This window comes from Cyprinodon variegatus, unplaced genomic scaffold (genome assembly GCF_000732505.1).
Source record: "Cyprinodon variegatus isolate N-32 unplaced genomic scaffold, C_variegatus-1.0 Scaffold12, whole genome shotgun sequence".
Lineage (NCBI taxonomy): Eukaryota > Metazoa > Chordata > Actinopteri > Cyprinodontiformes > Cyprinodontidae > Cyprinodon > Cyprinodon variegatus.
Genome location: NW_015150465.1, coordinates 1,462,607 through 1,483,539, shown reverse-complemented (window position 1 = coordinate 1,483,539; position 20,933 = coordinate 1,462,607). Strand labels below are relative to the sequence as shown.

Below are 20,933 nucleotides of genomic sequence, written 5' to 3'. Positions count from 1 at the left end.
TAAACTAACAGCGAGCCTTTCTTTTTGTACTTTAAATATGAAAACTGAGATTGAAAATGTGTCCTTAAAAATGACAGAAATCTGACATCTATCCAGCAATCCGTCCATCTGTCTGTCCTTACAGTCATCTGTCCATCTATTGATCCACCTTCTATTCTTTCCCTCTCTGTCACCTCTGTCTGTCCTTCCTTCCTTCCTTCCTTCCGTTCGTTATTCCTGTAGTTTTTTTTTTTTTATACAGTTTCATATTTTAAAGAGTGCAGACATTTTCCAGAGTTTCTGTTGAAAATTGGCTAAAAAGGACATAGAGCTCCCCCCATGATAAACATAAAAAAACGAGTAGAAGCATCTGAAAAGTGGCTTTTTAATGTAAAATGTTTAGGACGAGTGTACATCTGTAAGGTCCAATATGTTTCCGTTTAGCTTGATGGTGGGGGGAGGTGCTCTTTATTTAAATTAATAAATACAGTAAAATTGCTTAAGGATTTGTTTGAAATGATCAAATGCTGCATTTTGCTCAGTTAGATGACAGAGAAGTTGGCCCACGTTTAGACTAAGACGTCTATTTTGCTCACAAAAATGTATCACAGCGCATCTTTCATTCCCTCACAGAAAACGTTTAAAACTCAAACTTAATTTGATTGTGATAAAATTTTATTCATTAACAATGAGGGATACTGGGAGTTTAAATGATGAGGGTCATTAAATGTATCTTTTTGTCTTATAGAAAACAGGCTTTTTGACCAACAGCGACTTTACGCGGCGCCCAGCTGTCATCGAGTTCGGGAAGTACGAGATCCAGACCTGGTACTCCTCACCGTACCCACCTGAATATTCAAGGTGATGTTTATCTTTTTTAACTTCAGGATTAAGAGCCTTTTCTTTCCTCTCTTGGTTCTGATAAATACCAGTCATAGTAGATTTCTAAACCTCTGCTTTGAATATTATCTCCAACAGATTACAAAAGCTTTATCTGTGTGAGTTCTGCCTCAAGTACATGAGAAGCAAAAACATTCTCCTGAGACACACAAAGAAGTGCGGCTGGTTTCACCCTCCTGCCAACGAAATCTACAGAAAGGACAACCTCTCCGTGTTTGAGGTAAGCATTGCTTTATGGCAACAGAGCAACAACTATGCACTGCGTGAGTTTTTACCAGTGAATGAGGTCAGGAATGAGCAGAGGGAAAATACTAGCCTTTTAAACACTGTCCCCTTGATTTCTGTCTTTCTCTTCTTTTTTTTTTCTTTTTTTCCGTGTTTAGGTTGATGGAAATGTCAGCAAACTCTTCTGCCAAAACCTCTGCCTGTTAGCCAAGCTTTTCCTGGATCACAAGACCTTGTATTATGATGTGGAGCCTTTCCTCTTCTACATACTTACGAAGAATGATGAGAAAGGCTGTCATCTTGTGGGCTATTTCTCCAAGGTATGGATTACAGAGTGATTTTATGGGAAGCGACGGATTACGGCACTTCATTTTTTTTTTTCTTCTTTGAAAGATTCTACGGATGCAGAAAGAGTTCAGTGCAATATGTCTGTTTTTTCAGGATGGAAGTTAGCTTTCCAAACTGATTTAGAGGATTTAAAGTATTTCTTTACCAGTTTTCTGACCAGCCTAATAACATATTTCATCAAGCAGATTTCCTGATAATAATCAGTTACAAAACTAATTTCTGACACTGCGATGCTCTTAAATTGAAAGCCATTAGGCTTATGCATGTGTCTGTGTGTTATGTGTGTAAAGACAAGGACAGTGGCAGGTGCAGTAAATTGCCAGCTTCAGCAGAGCTCTGACATACTTGATCTGTTTCTCCTTCCCTCAGGAAAAGCTTTGCCAGCAGAAGTACAATGTCTCCTGCATAATGATTATGCCTCAGTACCAAAGGCAAGGATTTGGAAGGTTCCTTATTGATTTCAGTAAGTTCTTTAATGCTTGTTTTTAGACCACTAGAAACACAATTTCACCCAGTTTATTGGCCTTTTCAGATAATTTCAGATTAAAGGGGGGACCTGTACCTTGTGGCAAGGTGCTGTTATTTTGTTAAGGCTTTCAAAGAGTCTAATCAGGAGCATTCATGTGCAGTGCTTAGGCAATCACACATGATTAGGAGCAGAAAACAATATTATGGTTGCTTGTTATTCAATGGCTAGCTGAGTGTTCATCTAAACAGCTATTTCTATACAAAAAAAAAATCTGGCCCCAATTCTTTCTTGTTGACTTACGATGAGGTGTAGATGTTGCTTTTATGTTTGAGTGGTAATAAATGCTGCACATACAATATTTATGGCTCTGCGGTCCACTTAAGGAAACAGTTGCTGCCTTGAGTGGATTTCTGTGTTTAGCCTGGCAGTTTTTTGTCTGTATAGGCGTTTTTTTATTTTTTTTTATTTTTTCCTTCCAAGACTTGTCGACTTTGTTTGTGTAAGAATGGGTAAAAAAAAAACAAAAAAGAAAACAGGGGCGAGCAGAAGGAGGGCGGGCGGTAATGGAGCATTTGATTTCCTGTTCACTTTTGGGAGCCATTGAGACACAGAGATGCGAGAGGATCTGTGATATTGAGAGTGAGCAGATAACAAAGACGGGGATTAAGGGAGATTGAACGCAGCTGAGTTCTGAGCTCTTTGAAGGCTTTATTGGAAAATGTAGCTTTGGTGCTGGAAGTTGTTTAGATTAAGATTTTTTGTTATATTGGATTGTTTTGGAGGAACACATTGTCACAGGTAGCTGCAAGAGAATGTTTGCTATGAAAATATTCTCTTTGAACTCGTAGCATGAAGGAGTTTCTCAGTTCATTTTAATTCTATATTCCTTGTACACAAAGACTCATGATCAGAGGTTTAAATATAAATATTGTCACAATTGTTTTGAGATTTAAATGGGCTTGTTTGGTTCTCAAAAGTGGATGCCATTAAAAGACATTAATTAATTTTATTCCCCTCATAACAGATGACCCTTTACAGGATGGCAATGAAACTAATTATACTCAAACAATGATTAGGTTCTTTCTTGTTCATTATCTCCTCTTATTGTAGTCATGTATGCAATTACATTCAGTTGCTTTTCTGTTTTGCTCTCTTACAAACCCCTGCTTAGGTATTTATAAACCTTTAGTGTTTTTTTTATTCACATTACTTTCTGTTACAACATATAGATTGTGTGAATAATACATACAAAATAGTTGGCAAATCTGAAAGCTGTATTCAATTCCATTGACTCCAATATGTCTAATTAGACTTATTTAGAGTCGGTTAACCATGCCGAGCTTGAGTCGTATGACCTTTTACACATCACACTAGCGCGCTTCCTCGCCTCCTAACTGGCAGTCCATGGTACTACAGCTCTCGAAGCAGCAATTACTCAAACAAAAATGGCAGCGACCATAACATTCAGGAACTTATGTGCCTGGATAGCTTCCTGCGCCCAAATGTCAGTGAGAGCTTCGGTCTCGGCATCCTCCGAGGTCACACCGCGCTCTTTTGATGCAATTTATGGTTAATAGGATGAGAATAATTTGTGTTGGGGACAGGTGAAAAAAAATCTGTGAATCGCAAAGTCGGACACGCAGTGAACCTGTGAAATGAGTCAGCTTACTGTAAATAAAAGATGCTCATACACTCTTTAACAGAGAATCGAGCCAGAACAGAACCTAATGTTGAACTAGTACTAGATTTAGAGTTTGGTTCGGTTGTGTCTGGCATTGTCCAATTCAGTTGTTTTCCATTTACACTCAACATTTATCTTGGTTACTGGGCTTGGATCATTCTCAGCATGGTTTCAAAAGGGTAGTGTAAATAGGGCTTAAGTTAATGGTTATAGAAAAGCAAAATTTGAATTTAATGGGAAGTTATGAGCACTTGCAAGGCACCGAACCTTTGTCAACCTGTATCATAGCTTTCTAACAGTGGCTAAAGGTTTAAAAAGATGACTACTTTGTCACACTCCGACTTCCTTTAAACTGTAAGGAAACGACCCAGCATTTGGCTTGACTAAAGCATTTTTTTTGTGTGTGTTTGAATCGTGTCTTTTTAGGTTACCTCCTCACCAGACAAGAAGGACAGGCTGGCTCCCCAGAGAAGCCTCTGTCAGAACTGGGTCGCTTATCCTACCTGGCATATTGGAAAAGTGTCATACTGGAGCACCTTTATAAGCACCCAGATAAACACATCAGCGTTAAAGGAATCAGCAGGGCCACTGGGATGTGTCCACATGACATCGCCGCCACTCTCCAGCAGCTTGGCATGATTGACAGACGGGACGGCAGGTCAGTTTCGCAGCCACTCTCTCCTTCAGTTGCAGCTTGTGCATGCCGTCTGACTTATCCAGGCCAGGGAGTATTTTTAACAGCGTATCCATTAATGCTGCTGAATATTGACAGAAGTAAGTCAGGTTAAGTACCCCCAAGGACATGGAGCACCTGCGGTCCCGAAGAGCTTGTCTTTGTGCTTGTGTTTAACTGCACATCCCCCCTCTCTCTCCACTCTGACTCCTCATTCATGTGCTTTTCTTTGTGTTGTAGGACTGTGTTGGTCAGAAGAGAAAAGCTGATTCAGAGGCACATGGAGAGGCTGAGGGTTAACCCGCGGAAGAATGAGGTGGACCCAGATGCCTTGCGCTGGACTCCTTCTATGACTCTTAATGCTGTCCTGTCTGAGGAGGAGAGAGAGGCAGAGATGGATGTAGGTTTCTGTGCTTCAGGAAAGCTACACAGTGATTTAGAAAATAATCGTTTATTGCAGGAAATAGGTTAAAAAAGGGAAAATTGACATAAAATATTTAGTTACAGGTACATTCCAAACATTTATATGTTGTTTCTCTACCCTTTTGTTCAGACGCATCTGAAAACATGCCCCCTCTTGAAACTGATTTTGTTCCTCCACAAAACTTTCTATGAATATCCAGTTTATTGATTCTTTTAGACATTAAACATTTCTAAGAAATATATTTTGGGGATTTTATTTGCTTTAAATGTAAGCAAAGTTATAAACAGAAAAATATGCTTGAAAAATTTCACTCTGTGTAATAAATCTATAAGATGTGTTTGACTTTATGACCAGAATTACTCAAAGAACACAAACCTCACAATGATAGTCAAAATGATTGAGTTTGTCTTCACAGATCTGAAACGCTTTTAGCAGAGGATGTATGTTAGATTGGCTTAGGAGTTCAAATTGAGGCCAATAGTGAGAAATTCTCTCTGACTTTCAACAGCCATCTAATGTTGTACAAAATTGCCCCTAAATCATCACATAATTGATAGTGGTGAATAAACCATGAAATGCAATCTCTCTATGGTTGCTTAATGGAAATGTTTTCATCCTGACGGGCAGACATCCAATCAGGATGCTGCTCATATTATCTGGAAGGAACCTGCAATGATTCATTTGTCATGATATTAATTCCGATCTCTTGTTTTCCCATTAGGCTTGTTGCTCAGATGTTTTTTTTTTTTTTCTTTCTTTCTTTATCCACGCTTGCTCTCTTCCCAGTGATAATACGTCTGTCCATTTAATTACTAGGCCGAGCGGTTGAAGGAGCAGGCCAGCTGCTGGGAGAAGGAGGAGAGGGAGGGCTACATGATGACTCATGGAAGCAGGCAACCTCTTACCAAGGTCCACTGCAAGATTCCCTACAGGACCTATGAGCGCCGGCCAGCTCCCCCCTGGACAAGACGCGTCCAGCGACTGGAGGTTGCGAGCGACACCGATGACGACTCTGATAGCTCACCGCCTATCCTGACAAAAGCTCACTCAATGCTCACAGCCAAGAGAAAGGTGACTTTTAGAGTTTAATCGTTAGTTCCAAATATGATTATCACATTGATAAGACATTTCTCTCTAGTAAAGATCATCTCATTTATCTGCAATGTGAGTTTTAATAATTACTTATAAGTAATGTGCAGGCTCCAGTAGCTTCATTTTGTCTTCTGGAGCCTCCCCTGTGTGCCTGCAGCAGTAGATAATGGATTGTGTTTTCACTGCTAGTGTCAAGACTTTGCTGGCTAAACCTTGTTCTATTGTCAGCGGTCATGGTTAATTTACCGCCCTCTTCTGTTACTCCTCACATCTGTTCTTTTTATAAGGCACTGCCCCCTTGTGCTACACCTAATATTACACCTAACCAGAAAAATGCCTTATACTGGCAGGCTGAGTTTATTTAGTGCCTTAGTATTGATTTTACATTCTGCTTGTGAAGGGGTTTTGAAGAAGAGTTGCAGACAACAACTGAAGAATGTAAAATATAGACTGTGGTCTGCTTAGTCTTGACTTTCTCATCTGTGGTTTTTCCACATTTTGCTGCATTGCTTTTTTTCAGGCTGAAGCTCATTTTAATCCTGAACTATCATTCTTAGCAGTTTACCCTTCATCTGTGATGGGGTAGGGCATCATAGTGCTTTTTTTAGTTGGAGGAGGGTAAAAGGAAATTGCTCTGTGCTTCTTAGATGTTTCAGGTAAAAGGGAGAAAAGGTGCAAAAAAAAAGCTGCACATTTTTCTTAGTTAACATAGTTTTAATGCTAACGTAATCCTTGTAATGTCTACTTTGAAGCATTCTGACTGAAAATGCTAGGTCTTTGTCATCGTTGTAACTAGGGCTGCAACTAATGATTATTTAGCAAATCGAATCTGTTTTTTTTTTTTTTTTTTGGATAAATCGATTAATAATCAGATAGCCAAAGGTTCCTTAAAAAAAGGCTGTTTATGAAATTAAACCAGGTGAAACTGAAACGTTTCCCCTTGAGGAGTTCTGGATAGAGCATATTGACAGAAGAAAAAGATTTTTTTATCCTAAATGCAAAATTTTTGCATAATTTTTTTTCAATTTTGGTATAATTGCTGCTTAAAGTGGATCGCTCTGTCTGCTAAAGGCATGTTCTACAGTCTCTATACTCCATTTAACGGTTAATTGATTGCTAAATTAGTTGAAAATTATTAAAATAATCTATTAATCACGATTCATCCGATTGTTTCAGCCCTAGATTTAACAGTTGGACCAACTATAGTATGCTCACAGTCAGATTGATCTTCAATAGATTTTTTATTTGAACATTTTTAATCATTTTGCAAGTGTAATTAATAATGCTCTTTAACGCCTGGCCACAATTTTCATAGTGAACCCTAAAACATAAGGGTTTGTTTCATGTTGTAGACCAACATATTGATATTAAGCCCGTTTTACTGGGATACCCTTAAATAGCATCCAGTGGAATAAAATTACTTAAGGGTAAAGGTTTTGGAAAAGTTAAAAGCGGAGTTTGGTTCTAAGATCTTACGCTAAGCTAAAGCATATCGTACACTTAGAGTATTTCATAGAGCTTTTTTTAATTTAACAGTGAAAACGATATGACACAAATCTCCCAGTATGATGCCGTCAGCTTAAATGGTCAGGCCAGGCAAAAGGGCTCATTAATCTGAGGAGTAACCTAGCGGTGTTTGGTAGGTGGGAAGATGGATGGAGGGAAATGCATGGGATTCCCTGAAGGAAAACCTGTTGGAAGCTGCAAAAAGTGTCTAGATGTGCAAAGCTGGTAGAAACGCACATAAAAGGATTTTATGTGCGTGCAAAAGGTAGAGACTATTGACTGAATATAAGTGACATTTTAGAGTTTTTTTTTGTCAAAATAATTCAAAACATTACTAGTTAAACAAATTTTAGCTACTTTGTGTTGGTCTGTCAGATTAATATTTGTATGGCAGTCATTACTGGTATTTTTTTCCCATGTTTAAGTTGTAGGAATCAAAAAGAACTGATAAAGCATCAGCTAGTTTTTAACTTTTATTTTTTGTTTGTGATCCAGCACTCAAATTCATTGCATAAGGACAAGTAGGGGTTAGTTGGAAGTTGTTAGGTGGAGTTAAAATTTTTAGCCTAGAAGCTCAGGTAGGTTCCAGGCAAATTGTAACTAAAGTTAATCACCAAGTTCCGTAGTTTTTCAGTCCAATTAAAACTATTTATTTTACTCAACTTTGATATGTTTTTTTATGGGGATTTTTTTTCTTCCAGAGCACATCCGTTCTCAAGAAGCGAGGGCGTAAAAGGAAGCGGATCAACAGCAGCGTTACTACAGAAACAATCTCTGAGACAACAGAGGTTCTAAACGAACCATTCGACAACTCAGAAGATGAGCGGCCAATGCCACGACTGGAGCACACCTCCAGGATGAGAGAGCTGGAGGAAGAGGACGACTATGATGATGAGACGCAAACGTACAAGATGTCAGCTTTACCAATAAAACGGCGGAGAGGTCGTCCAAAGCTTGAAAAAAATGCACACAGAGACAATCTTGAGAGCTGGAATGAAGGTATTTCCATATTTTTGAAAACTGTTCTTTACAATTGTAGAGAAATTTGTTAGCATTGTGAAAATGACTGCGAGTTCTGAGATATTTCTTTGGAAACCAAGTCGGCCTTCTTTAGCATGAGTTTAGACCGCCCAAGAACTACTGATTGGCCCGTCGTCTTTTCTTGTGTGATTGGCTGTCACCGCCGTCACTCCTGAGAAACACACTTTACAAACATCATGGTGACATGGTCCTAACTCTGCAAAATTACAATTGTAGGGTCGCAAACCTTTTTTCTCAGCTTTCTGGTACATTTTGGATTTTTGAGATAACAAACAGTCCAGGAGTTACGGTCCTGTGGAAAAACGTGGCTCTGCAAATGACGACAGATGGAGAGGGAGTCTGCTGCTTTAAATTAGGCATTTGTTCCTCTCTTGGGTCATGTTATCTAGATGGCTTGTTATATCAGGTGTATTAATTTACACAAATCTTTGAATTGGTCTCATGTATGTGCGAGTGTTTGGTTTTTAGACTTGTAGTCAGGATGTCTGAAAAAGGAAAGAAAGACATATGAGACTTCTTTAAAAGTCAAAGTTTAAGTTACATTCAAAGAGTGTAACACCCCTCCTAAAACATCCTCACTGGCTCCATAAAGCAGCATATTGACTTCAAGATCATCCACCTCATTTTAAAGCTTTCAATAACCTTGCAGAGTATAATAATTGTATTAAAAGTGCTAATAAAATGTATTATTGTTAAATATAATTATTAAAATACAATTCACAAATGTGATTTTATATCTCCAAGCCTATAATAATTGTAAAACTATGTGTTTTTAATCTACATGGATTGTTGCGCCCCAATTTGTCCAATAGTTCATGACATGCATTCATATATTTTGTCAGGAGAGGGATAACAGAGATGCAGGAGAAAATGGAAGAAGCAAAGAGAGAAAGTGGAGAAATCACAGAAGAACTACTAGAAAACACACTGATGTTATATATATAATGGTTACAATAAAAAATACTTGCATCCTCCCCACTTCTGAAATCAAAATTTTGTCCATACCACTGATGATTTTGTTAAAAACGCTTATTCCTAAACAAGGTATTATTTCCTCCCTTTAAAATATAATCGGGTCAAAGGTTACCTCTTTTCAGCTCTCTATAGAATGAGGCTAAAATACTACAAAGTCACTCTAATACCTCATACACAACTTGCCAATATTGTTTTCTCCATCTGTACAGTAAATATGTTATTCTACCTGGAGTTCAGAAGAATAAAGATATTTTTATTTTAATTTCCAGGAGCTGAACTTGTCTCAAAGAGACCCTGCAGACCTCGTCCAGTTAAACGGAAGAAAGGCTGGCCCAAGGGGGTTAAACGTGGTCCTCCTAAATGGAGGCACAAAAAAGAACGCAAGATGGGCTATAAGCTGAACCTCTACACGCCGCCTGAAACCCCTATGGAGGCAGAGCAGCACCACATTCGCACCGAGGAAACAAAGCACACACTGGACCAGGAGCCGTTCAGCGGAGATGAGGAAACAAAAGCAGGACGATCTCTGGACAGTCCAGCTTTACTGCCAGAAGGGCTCCACTCGGAGCCCCCGAGTCCTGCTGATCATGGCTCCCAGACTTCCAGCTCGCCTGAAGGATCACCTATGGCTTCGCCAGTGTGTTCACCTGCTATTTCTGTTGAGGCTCCCTCCCCACAGCCTTTGGAAAGGACTGACTCACCGGAACCGGCAGGAGATGAGAAGCTGGAGAGTGGGCGTCAGCCGGGCTCTCCTGGCAAAGCTATGGAGGACGGTTCTGAGAAGGCTGCATCAGCAGAGAACAATACTGAGGAAAAGTATGGAGAGGAGCAGAGAGCTTGGATAGAGGATGAGGATGCTGATGATGAAGATAAAATTCGCAGCAAGAAGGCGGTGCAGAGTGGCGCGGAAGAGTCAGAGCAGAGTTCGAAAGACACACCTAATGTCCCCCAGACTTTTTTAGATCCAAAAGAAGATGATAGCTGTGAACTGAGTCAGCAGGTTTCTAAAGAGTCATGCGTTGAAGAAGTACCGGTTGGTGCCACGGAAAAGCTGCAGGATGCAATAACAGAGACGGCCGTAGAAACACGGCCTCCTGAAGCAGCAGCAGTTGCTTCCATAGCACCTCCAGACTCTGATAATCCAGCAGACTCGGAGTCTGAGGAAGAAGGCATGCCCAGTCCTGCTTCAAACCATCCACCCCTCCCACCCGCAGGAAGGTCCACGCTGAGCCCCGTGCTGAGAGAGGATCCCCCTGTCTGCACAGAGTTTGACTCAGAGACCGTCCAAGCTGTTCAGTCTCTGACGCAGGAAAGCGAGGGAGAGACGGTGTTCCAGGACTGCGCTGAGAGCCAGGAGCCCTGCAGGAATCTGCAGACGTACGCCCATGTGGCCAAGAGCCCTCAACTCACTTCCCTGGACGACTGCCCTCAGTCAGACCACAGCAGCCCCCTGTCCTCGGCTCAGTCCCATCCCAGCCAGTCAGTACGCTCCGTCAACAGTCCAGCCGTCTCGATCCTGGAAAGCGGCTATACTCAAATAAGCCCTGACCACAGCGCCATATCGGTGCCCTCACTCCACAACATGGAGACCAGCCCAATGATGGACGTACCGTCTGTGTCAGATCACTCCCAGCAGGTCGTGGACAGCGGATTCAGTGACCTCGGTAGCATCGAAAGCACCACGGAGAACTACGAAAATCCCAGCAGCTACGACTCCACCATGGGGGGAAGCATTTGTGGTGCCGGCCCCACCCAGAACAGCTGCTCGTATGGCACTATCCCCCCCAGCGGCCTGCCCCAGAGCAGCTGCGCCGTGAGCCAGCAAATGGCCGCCGTTAACCCCAACGGCTGCGGAATGATTCAGCAGAACAGCCTGAGCTCGCCGCCGCACTGCGGTGTCAAGTCGCCGCAGGGCTGCGTGGTGGTAGAGAGGCCTCCCAGCAACTCCCAGCACTCCCAGCACAGCCAACACACCCAGCGCAGCCAACACAGTCAACACAGCTCTCACAGCAGGCACGGCCCGCCACACAATCAACACAGCCAACACAATCAGCACGCCCCTCACAATCAGCTCAGTCAACACAACCAGCACAGCCACCATCACAATCACCGCCTGCAACACAATCAGATCAGCCAGCACAATCAGCACGCTCAGCACGGCCTGCACAGCCAGCAGCAGCAGCAGCAGCCGCCCATGGCCCCGTGCTCCATCCCCCCTAACTTCACCACCACCATGCAGCTGGCAGACATCCCCGAGTCTGGCAACCCCAACTTCGCCCTCTATGAGAGAATCAACCCTCAGGGGGAGTATGGCGGCGGACATTATTCCCAGTCCTCTGGCCTCAGCCTGGCCAAGCTGCAGCAGTTCACCAACACCTTCATCGACCACCCTCATTCCCTCCCCTTCAACCACGCAGCCTCACACCCCATCACCTCGTATGCAAACAATCCGTCGCTATCATCACAGCACTCCAGCTTGGTCTCCTTACCCCAGACCCCTCACAGAGTCCCCAACCCACAGGTGCAGGCCACCATGACTCCTCCCCCAAACCTGAGCTCCCCATCCTCCATGATGCTGCAGCCCAACATGGGTATCTCCCGTTCACAGCGCGTGCACCAGATGACGTCAAAGAACCACATCTCGGCCCGCTCCAAGTCGGCGCCGCTCTCCCACAACCACCAGCATCAGATGTATACCCGTACGCCGCAGGCCGTTGCCATGCAGGCGCCGCCCAGGACGCTGGCGGCCATGCCGCGTATGAACATGAGCATGAACATCATGCCCGCGCCGGGTTACAATGTCAACTCAATGAACATGCCCTCCCTCAACGCCATGAACGGCTACAGCATGAGCCAGCCCATGATGAACAGCAGCTACCATGGCAACCACGCCTATATGAACCAGTCACCCCAGTACTCTATGCAGATGGGCATGATGGGAACGCAGCCATACCCCCAGCAGTCCATGCAGGCTCCGCCACATGGCAACATGGTGTACCCTCCAGCTGGTCACCATAGTTACATGAACACGGGCATGTCCAAGCAGTCCCTGAAAGGTCCTCCCTTAATCAGGCGGTAACTCTCCACAGGACAGAGCTGCTTCTCCTCCTCCCGTGCATTTGGCTGTTTTTAAAAAAAAATGCACTGATCAGGCCTTGCTTTTTGTTTTTGTTTTTGGTGTCCCTTTTTTTATGTTTGTTACTTAAAAAAAAATAAAATAAAAATAAACCAGCAGCAGCACTTGTAAAGAATGCAAAAACTTTCATCCGTGAGGTAACTTTTAAAGCTAACGTTTAAAAAGTATTTTTTGTTCCTCCAGATGGGAAGCCTTACATCATTAAGATGAAAATCTATTTAATTAGTGTTAGCGTGTCTGATGTGTCTTTAGACCAGGCGGGTTGGGAGCTCAGTTGTAGAAGTTTCATCAGTGTAGCAGCCTCAAATGAAGCCATTTAATGCGCCTGCTGCGAGTGGAAATAGTGGCTGTTCAGTGTACCTGTCTAACAGTGCTGACAATTAGTTTGTACTATACTCATGCCTTTGTATATTTAAATTATTGTACTTATTTTGTAAAGTGATAAAAAGCATGCTTCGGTCTCTGTTAGTGACAGTGCATTGAGTAGTACTGTACAAGTGTTGTGCTTAATAGCAAGCCATTTAAAAAAATATATGGCCTTTATTAGGTTTCCCTTCACGGGGAGAAAGATGAAACTATATTTTATTAAATCTAATAATGTAAAAAAAATGTAAACTTAGTCTTGTTTTTCTGTTTGGTTTGAGAGGTTTTATTGCGATGTATGTATAATTCTGAAGCCTTTTTGTAACAGATCTCCTCCAGGCAGCTTTCTGTTTAATAAAACAGACTGATTTCTGTCAAAAAATAAAGCATATCTCCGTGTTTGTACCCTTAAAAAGAAAAACAAAAACATTTCAAAGTGTCCCGAAGTGTGGCAGAATTTTAAAAGAACTAAATGATTATAAGGATGAAATAACAATACAGATATAAATCTAGTCCAAAGTCGATATTTTACATAATGCCTTTAAAGCTACGTTTTCATTCCATGTGTAGATTTGTTTTCTATCTTTATAAAGCATTGGATTTATATTTTACCGAATTGTAGAAGAATAGAGCCTGTGAATAGACCAAACTAAGCTAATGGATCGCATGTAAAACGCAACTTGTACTTGTGTTTTTGTTAATATTGCTCTTTTGTAGCCTTTGTACTTGTACAGAGTTGCTGGTAAGAACAGGGGTGGAAATATCTGGCTATGTGCACACAAATTGAACAGAATGACATTCTTGTATTTATGACTTTTTTTCCTTTTGTCAGTCACTTAAAATGCTGTAAATTTTAGCATAAGAATAAATTATGATTGACCATGTACTTGATTGTTCTCCTTTAATCAGAAGCATAGCTTAGATCCCACTTATTTGGAGAAAATAAACTTATCTGGACCAGAACAGTGAAAATAAATTCATAGCCACATATGGTGAATATTTAATTCCAGTACAAGGATTTGGTTTTTAGAAACTTAGTTATATTCAAGGACATGAAAAACCTACTTTAAAAAGTTTATGTAAGAATATGTCTCTAGCTTGTTTCAGATTTCTGCTTTTAACTTTTGAAGTAGATTTTTTTTTTTAGACTTGAGCAGAATCAGTCTCCTCTTCCCTCCAGGAGCTGTTGATCCAGCTCCCTCAGCTGCTTCAGGAAGCCCCAGTTAGGGATGATCCGTCTCTGTCTTTTTACATGCTCGATGGCGTCCACAACTGTCATGTTCTCATAGATCATCAGGTAGGCGAGAAAGAGAGTGGCAGATCTGCTTCTTCCCATCACACAATGCACCAGCAGTTTATCTGGAGACAAACAGAGCGATTAAAATAGTAAAGTAGCAGAAAATTATTATTTTTTTTTAAAGATGGGAGCTGTTCCTAGTATTTTCATTTATTTCTTCACATATACAATCTTATTTAAAAGCAATAATGCCTCTTGAACATTCACGTTTCATTTTGGCTGATTAGGTTTCTCGTTATAAACAAGTTGGAGCACCTTATAAATGTAAAGAGAGGAGGTACAATTTGTTTTGGTCTATCACAATCAATAAAATTCATTAAAGCATGTGGTTGTGTAATACACTAAAAAAGTTCAAAAGGTTGAGCAAAATACTGATGTTATGATAAAAGGAGGCATATTATAAAGGTATAGTGGAGGATTTTTCAAAAGACCAGCCCTCTCCAATTTAAAACAAAAATGCACATGCACTAGCCAAGAGGGAATGCCTGTTAAATGCATGTGAGAGCATGCAGGAGCCCATTTCTCCTCGTGCACGCTCTGTTTTTTAAGTTGCTGTTTGCATTGCCCATACAAGCTTTCCAAAAGAGGATTTGCAAATTTTCCACTATGTCAAACTCAGCACCGGTAAGTGGCCGTAGGACGGCCTTATGTAAAGATATCACCAGGATTATTGACAATAAGGAGGATCACTTATTTTGATGATCCACCCGGAAAAAAGAGTATCCTCCGCTATACCTTTAATAGAACTGGTGAAATAGTCTTACTCTGAGGATTTTCTAGAGTCTCCTTAATGAACTTTGCAGCAGAGAAGAAATACTGGCTGAGGTCAAAAGTTGGGATGTCTTCTGCCACCACGCCATAATAAACAACGTCCATGTCCCTGTAGTAATCCGCTCCAGTGTCCACGTTGTTCCACGTTCCCTCTGCAGCATTCAAAATGTGAGTAATACCCAGCCCCTTCAGGGTAAACTTGTCCTTCGCAGTCTGTCTACAGGAAGTTAATAAAACATGCTCTTAATACCTTTTAGTGCTGTGAAAAAGTGTTTACCCCTTAAATATTTCCTTTGTTTTTTTTTTTATAATATAACATTTGCCCTCTTTTGTTGAATGGTGATTTAATCATCAGGTTAAAGACATCTATTTGGTTCTGATCCATGAGCCACAGCAAGCACTGATTTATACCTGACCTGTAAAATATGAAATAATATTTCTCTGTCATGATGAAATAGGCCGAACAATACCCTCATGGTCTGTAGAAATTTAAGAACAGATGAGAAACAAAGTCTGATTTATAAGTAAAGAAAGATTTTAGGGTTTTTGGAATTCAGGGAACCACAGCAGTGAAAACTAAGAACATTACTGAACCTTCAAAGGTGACGCCATATTTGTCCAAGAGCACATGGAGAATTCATCAAGCAGCTCACAAGAGTGCCCAGAACAATATATAAAGCACTGCCTCATTTAAACTCATATTTCAACACCAAGAAAGAGAGTGGACAAAAATGGCTTAAGGGCAGAGATCCAAGAAAAAAAATAAACACTACTGTGGTTTTCTGAGGACTAATTACACTGTAACAAAAAATAATAAATATCACCTTGTCAATTTTTCTTGAAATAAGAGTCTATTTCCTTGATTTAAGCAGGTAGAACAGTTTGGCAATGGAATAAAATTATTTCTGTTTAAAATATGACAAAACCCCATCATCTTATTTCAGGTGCAGCATTTTTCTTTTCTTTTAGGGAAAAATGCAAATTTTATTATCAGATCATCTTATTTACCAAATTAAATTAGCAATGCATACCTTTTGACTGAAAGTATTAGCTCAGTGCATATTTATTTTATATGGGAGGCTGCATGTTTAAATACGCATTTATCTAACCTGAGACTCCTGAATTGGGCAAATTGTAGCTCCACCTCCTGTTCTTAGCTCCTTTCCACACCTTTCAAGAGTCAAACCACTATCCTGGGTAGGAAAGGAGCATTTACCTTTACAGATGTATTTCTGGATGCAAGCGCACACGGACAATGCAAGTCAAAACCAGGATTAAAGCCTTCCAAAAAAGAACTACAAAAACAAAAGTTGGATCTCCATTTTAAAAGCTAAAACACATGAAGGAGATTAAATTTTCATGTGTACACATCAGGGAATAAGGTATTTTTGTTAAACTTGGTGAGGTGGGCTGTTTCTATACGTCCTGTCACACAAGGGATTGTGAAAAACCGTATATCTCCTACTCTGCAGATAGGAACGTTGGGAGGTATCTATGGAAACTTCCTAATTCCTCTTCCTACCTCCTCTCTTACTGTCTGCACTATTTCCACAACACTTATCATAGTGAATGTTAATGCACTTCCACTTTGGCTTAACTGTCCTTACCAATTGCAATATTTGGAAATAGCCAGAGGAGATTAACAGTGCAAATGACCACATTGCTTTGGGGCAGATAAACTTATTTTTTAGTAAATTATCTATTATTTTTTTTATCCGTTTTTTCTGTGTAGGCAAGGTTGAAACTTTAAAAAAGAATACCATTCTGACAATGAGACGTTGTAGTAATAGTGTGATGATCTGGCCCTGCATAGCTGCTTTAAGACCTGGACATGTTGCTGTTATTAACTTAACCATGAATTCTGCTCTCAAGTAGGAAATCCTGAAGGAGAACGTCATTTGATGATCTCCTCTGAGCAGCTCAGGAAGGATAAGACTTTATTTCAATTATTTCTTTTCAAGGCATTTGAAAACACTGTTCTATATATAGGCATTTTATCTTTACTTGATATTTGAATTTCTTTAATGACCTGAAATATTTAAGTGTGAGGAAATAAAAGCAAGAGCAAAAGAAATCTATAGGGGCAAACAATTTTTCACAGCTATTTCTATTTTTAGACTTTCTGGGACTTTTTTTTTTACTCACTCATCTCCGATGTAGACGTTAGGCCAGACCTTGTTGACATGAGTGTAAGCCACGCTCCCACGGTTGAGGATTTTCTCCAGCTCGTAGCCCCCAGGTGTGACATAATCTTCCGCTGCGCTGGACTCTTCTGCTGCTTTTGTAACATTTATCTTTGATCCGCTCTTTGACTTATATGAAGCCATTTCTCATAGTGGCTCCCTTCCACACATGGTTTCTCTGCCCGAAGTCGTAAAAAAAAGCAACCTTTTTTTGTTTTTTATCTTCAATGTGCATCTCAAGCTCCACTCACCGAGACATGGAGGACCTTTGTTTTCATCCCTCTGCCAGCTTGCTTGAAGCAGAACATGTGAAGGGATAGTTCTGGGTGCAGATTGTGTAACCTTCTCTGTGACGGAGCATCAAATGCAGGGGATATTTTTAGGGCTGTGATGTGGCAGGGCCCCCTGACCTTAGCTGCCATGTCTTCCCTGCCTGTGGGGGAAAGCTTCCACCCAGCCAGTCCCTGCCATCCACATCTAAACACAGGACTTTAATCTCAGCTGCTGGCAGCAAGCTGTGTTTATCCAAACTCGGAGCTTGCCAGAGGATACCCACATGCAGTGGAGTGAACAGGGCCATCTGAGCCTTTGCTCCTTGAAATCGTGTCAGTATCCTTTAGCCTTTCTCCATGTCTTAAGATGCTGGGAGAAAGCATGTAAGTGCAGTCTTACAACATCCGTTAAGGATGGTCTGCATCTCCCACAGCCTCTAAGGCTGGAACTGAAAAGTGTCAAGCAGTTCAACAGATGAGGTTTTTCACTGGGATGGCACATGCTTTTGATTTCCCATTATATGATATGCACGGTCAGCTCAGAGATCTAAATGGGAGCCCCTGAAAGTGGGTGCGTGGCGATAGCTGCGTTGCAGGATGGCGGGATGAAGCTGCTAACATGTCAGACTGAGTTTTCACACCATCAAGCCCCCTTTATTTTCCCTCCTCATATCTTCATATTCCACCGTCATTCATTCTGACAGTGAAATCATTAAACCTGTGATATCCAATTCCTTTTATTTTGACAGCATCTTTCTCCCAGCGAGCTCCGAAGAGCATCTCTTATTAAGATGGCTTCAGCTTTTCATCTCTCTTTTCAAAGTCTGACCTGAATCTGTATACTCTCTCAGAACAAGGATGGCATATTTTTTTTGTCATCTTGCATCAAGCCTTTTTAGATATTTTACAGCTTTAACCGTACTTCACTGGACTGAATTGAATACTGAAGTGGAGCATTGTTTATTTATAGGCATTAGCTGTTTCTGTGTTGTTTCAATGCAGGAGGGGTCGTGGCAGCTTAAACTGACGGTGGTGTATTTTAGAAACCATTCCTAAAGGAGAGACGTGTAGATTTGAGATCCATCATGGGAAAATTTTCTCAGACAAATGAAAGATCTTTTTTCTTCGTCCTTTTTTGTCGCCAAACTTTGCAGGTAATTAGTAAATCAACGTGACAATGACAAAACCATTTTTACAATAGCTTTCTTCTTGTACTTCTTCAGTAAAGGTTAGACATGTGTAGAACATTAAATGTATTTGTAATTAGATTTTCAAACCTGAACAGTGGATCTCACTGCTTTTTCTAGAGTTACCATAGACCTTTGGCTGTTTCTCTGGCAATATGTCCCCCATTTCCAGCCTGTCAAACTTAGGCAGCTAACATTGCCTTGGTAGGTTTGCAGTTGTGCTAAAGTCTTTCTCTTTTCAGATTCATTCTCTCTGATCTGTCTGCAGCAGCTCCTGGTCTGCTTGATGCTGTTTGATCATTAATGTTTTCTAACAAACATTTATGGCGTTTAGTGAAGAGGTTATGTTGTTACAGAGGGGATAATCATACACCGTTCACTAATAGTGTACTTTCTGAAGGCAGCTGGTTGATTGGCTCATTTAGGGGATAAAAGGCCTCAAAATAAATCCATTCAATCAATTCGGAAATACTTTATTAATCCTAAGGGGAAATTAAATGTAGTAACTCATCAGCTCTTTTCTCAAATAATCTGAATAATCTTGCAGTAAATTATTTTTATTTCTTGCAGTGCAACCATTTCACAGAAGAGAGAAAAACAAGATTGTAAGAAAAAATAAGATATAAGAATAAAATAAGATTAGGATTACAGTATATACAATCAACATTTTTTACAATTTACAATGCTGCTCAGTACCAAATTACTATTATTGCACATGACCTTGTTATTGCACATAGTGAAGTAAATAAATAAATAAATAAGTAATTTAATTAAATGACTGTCAGGGAGATGAATTATACAGTTTGATATCCACAGGCAGGAATGACCTCCTGTGGCGCTCTGTTGTAAATAATTGTTAAATAATTTTAAATAATTGTTGCAGATATTGATAAATGTAGGCAGTAAGGATCTTTTATAGGGGTCTGTTTTCCAGCCTTCTTTAAATCTCTCTTTTTTCCTAGTGTCAGAAAGCACTGAGCATACTGACTCATCAAAGAGATGACTTGAATTTCCTGCTTCTCTCTTCTCCTTTAACCTGCTTTGTTTCCTCTGTGCCTCCTTTTCAACTCAGCTGGTACTTGCGAAGTAGCTGAAGTATTTCAGCTTTAGATATGTTAATGAGCTGCTCCCAGGTATAAAAAGGAAACTTTACATGGTTAGCAAATGTCTAAAAAGATAACATAATACTGGCAAAAAGCTCTTCAGTTGTACAGCATCAAAAGCAAGAGCCAAAAAAAAAGGAAAAAAAAAGAAATTCTAATCCACAAATATAGGATCTATAGTATTTTTTAGAAAGTAACTTGATAATCAAGCTAGCAGAGATACCCCAACATGGAGCAAGCTTACAGTATGCAGTGAAATTCTAGAATTTATTTGCAGATGTCTTTAACCATGTGTATTTTTATTTTATTTTACAGTTACACACCACTTTGGGCCGGATTTATCAAGATCCAATTTTGCGTGCAGTAATTTGCGCTCGCAAACTGGAATTTTGCGCGAGGGGCTGGACCATGGTTTGCGGGTGATTTAACAAGAGCGATTGCGTAACTGGTGGCAGGTGCAAAACTGTTGGAGACGCCCTATTTAAATGATGGTTTTGCGCGTTTTGTGATTGGCGGCAAAGTAGTTTGTAGTTTCTACAAACTAGTGCATTAAGAAATTTTAATCTTACAGTGATATATAAAGAAAAAACTTTGGCAACCTTTATTCCCTAAGGTGGTATGTGGCTGAATTTCTACTTCACTGCAGTAAAAAAAAAACAACAAAAAAAAAGAAGTTTTTTTTGTATTGGCCTGTAGAAAAATGCACATACCAAATGGCTCACAAGAAGTGACTGTGGATGAGATTACTGCGCGTACGCATCCCCGCAGCATTGGCATGTTGCTCCACAGGCGCAGGGGGAGAACCTCGACCCCGTCGGACAGCACTTCTGAAGAAACGAGATTGGGAGATCCCAGCTCTCGCTGCAACCGTACGCTGGAATGACCCAGATGCAAAAAAGTGCAATGCTGCAAGGAGTTTTGTGATATCTGGTATTGCGTGGGTCCTCCTTGTGGCTGGCTCCAAATCCATTCGGAGTTCCCCCAACAGCTCCAAAATGGCAATGCTGGATAAACGACATGTTTTGATGATCATTTCCTCGTTCATTCCAAAAATATTCACACGGAGTGAAAAAATGCGTTCTCTGCGTCTCCTTGCTTCATTTCGATGTCTCCTTCTTGCGACAATAACCGCTGCCATGTGTGCGCAATTACGCATACAGACCATTTGCACCTTCTTTTGAAACGTGTTAAATATAGAGTCAGATACCGTTAGCAAAATTGTTTTTAGGTTTAATAAATCACTTTGCGAGTGCTAAATTAATATATTTACATGTTCTTCTCACACAAGACGCACTTTTGCGTGTAAAC

General features: G+C 40.7%; 2 protein-coding genes across 9 annotated transcripts in view; one reads left to right on the top strand and one right to left on the bottom strand.

The window, feature by feature from the left end:
* kat6b (K(lysine) acetyltransferase 6B) overlaps nt 1-13,375 on the top strand; it is a 32,616-nt gene extending 19,241 nt beyond the window's left edge. For 7 of the 8 annotated variants that reach the window (XM_015382185.1, XM_015382177.1, XM_015382133.1 and 4 more), the window contains 9 exons: nt 728-840; nt 958-1,099; nt 1,263-1,424; nt 1,822-1,915; nt 4,029-4,260; nt 4,516-4,675; nt 5,516-5,770; nt 7,999-8,296; nt 9,583-13,375. In XM_015382185.1, the coding sequence (XP_015237671.1) occupies nt 728-840; nt 958-1,099; nt 1,263-1,424; nt 1,822-1,915; nt 4,029-4,260; nt 4,516-4,675; nt 5,516-5,770; nt 7,999-8,296; nt 9,583-12,392 (4,266 nt within the window). In that variant the 3' untranslated portion in view covers nt 12,393-13,375. The remainder of the gene's footprint in view (nt 1-727; nt 841-957; nt 1,100-1,262; nt 1,425-1,821; nt 1,916-4,028; nt 4,261-4,515; nt 4,676-5,515; nt 5,771-7,998; nt 8,297-9,582) is intronic. The other variant, XM_015382163.1, reaches the window with a different exon arrangement.
* A 250-nt stretch (nt 13,376-13,625) lies between these two features.
* LOC107089428 (dual specificity phosphatase DUPD1-like) lies at nt 13,626-17,218 on the bottom strand. The gene is made up of 3 exons (XM_015382197.1): nt 17,026-17,218; nt 14,874-15,097; nt 13,626-14,171 (listed from the first exon to the last, which is right to left on the bottom strand). Exons 1-3 carry the CDS (start codon nt 17,205-17,207, stop codon nt 13,972-13,974), a joined length of 606 nt encoding a protein of 201 aa, XP_015237683.1. The 5' UTR covers nt 17,208-17,218; the 3' UTR covers nt 13,626-13,971.
* Nucleotides 17,219-20,933: the final 3,715 nt, after the last annotated feature.

What these genes read in the sequence shown, in the direction of transcription:
- LOC107089428 (XM_015382197.1), bottom strand. Translation starts at nt 17,207, where the DNA reads ATGGCTTCATATAAGTCAAAGAGCGGATCAAAGATAAATGTTACAAAA. An exon ending in AACGTCTACATCGGAGATGA is followed by an intron (nt 15,098 to 17,025) that starts GTGAGTAAAAAA and finishes AACTTCCTGTAG; the next exon opens with ACAGACTGCGAAGGACAAGT. An exon ending in GACTCTAGAAAATCCTCAGA is followed by an intron (nt 14,172 to 14,873) that starts GTAAGACTATTT and finishes GTTTGTCTCCAG; the next exon opens with ATAAACTGCTGGTGCATTGT.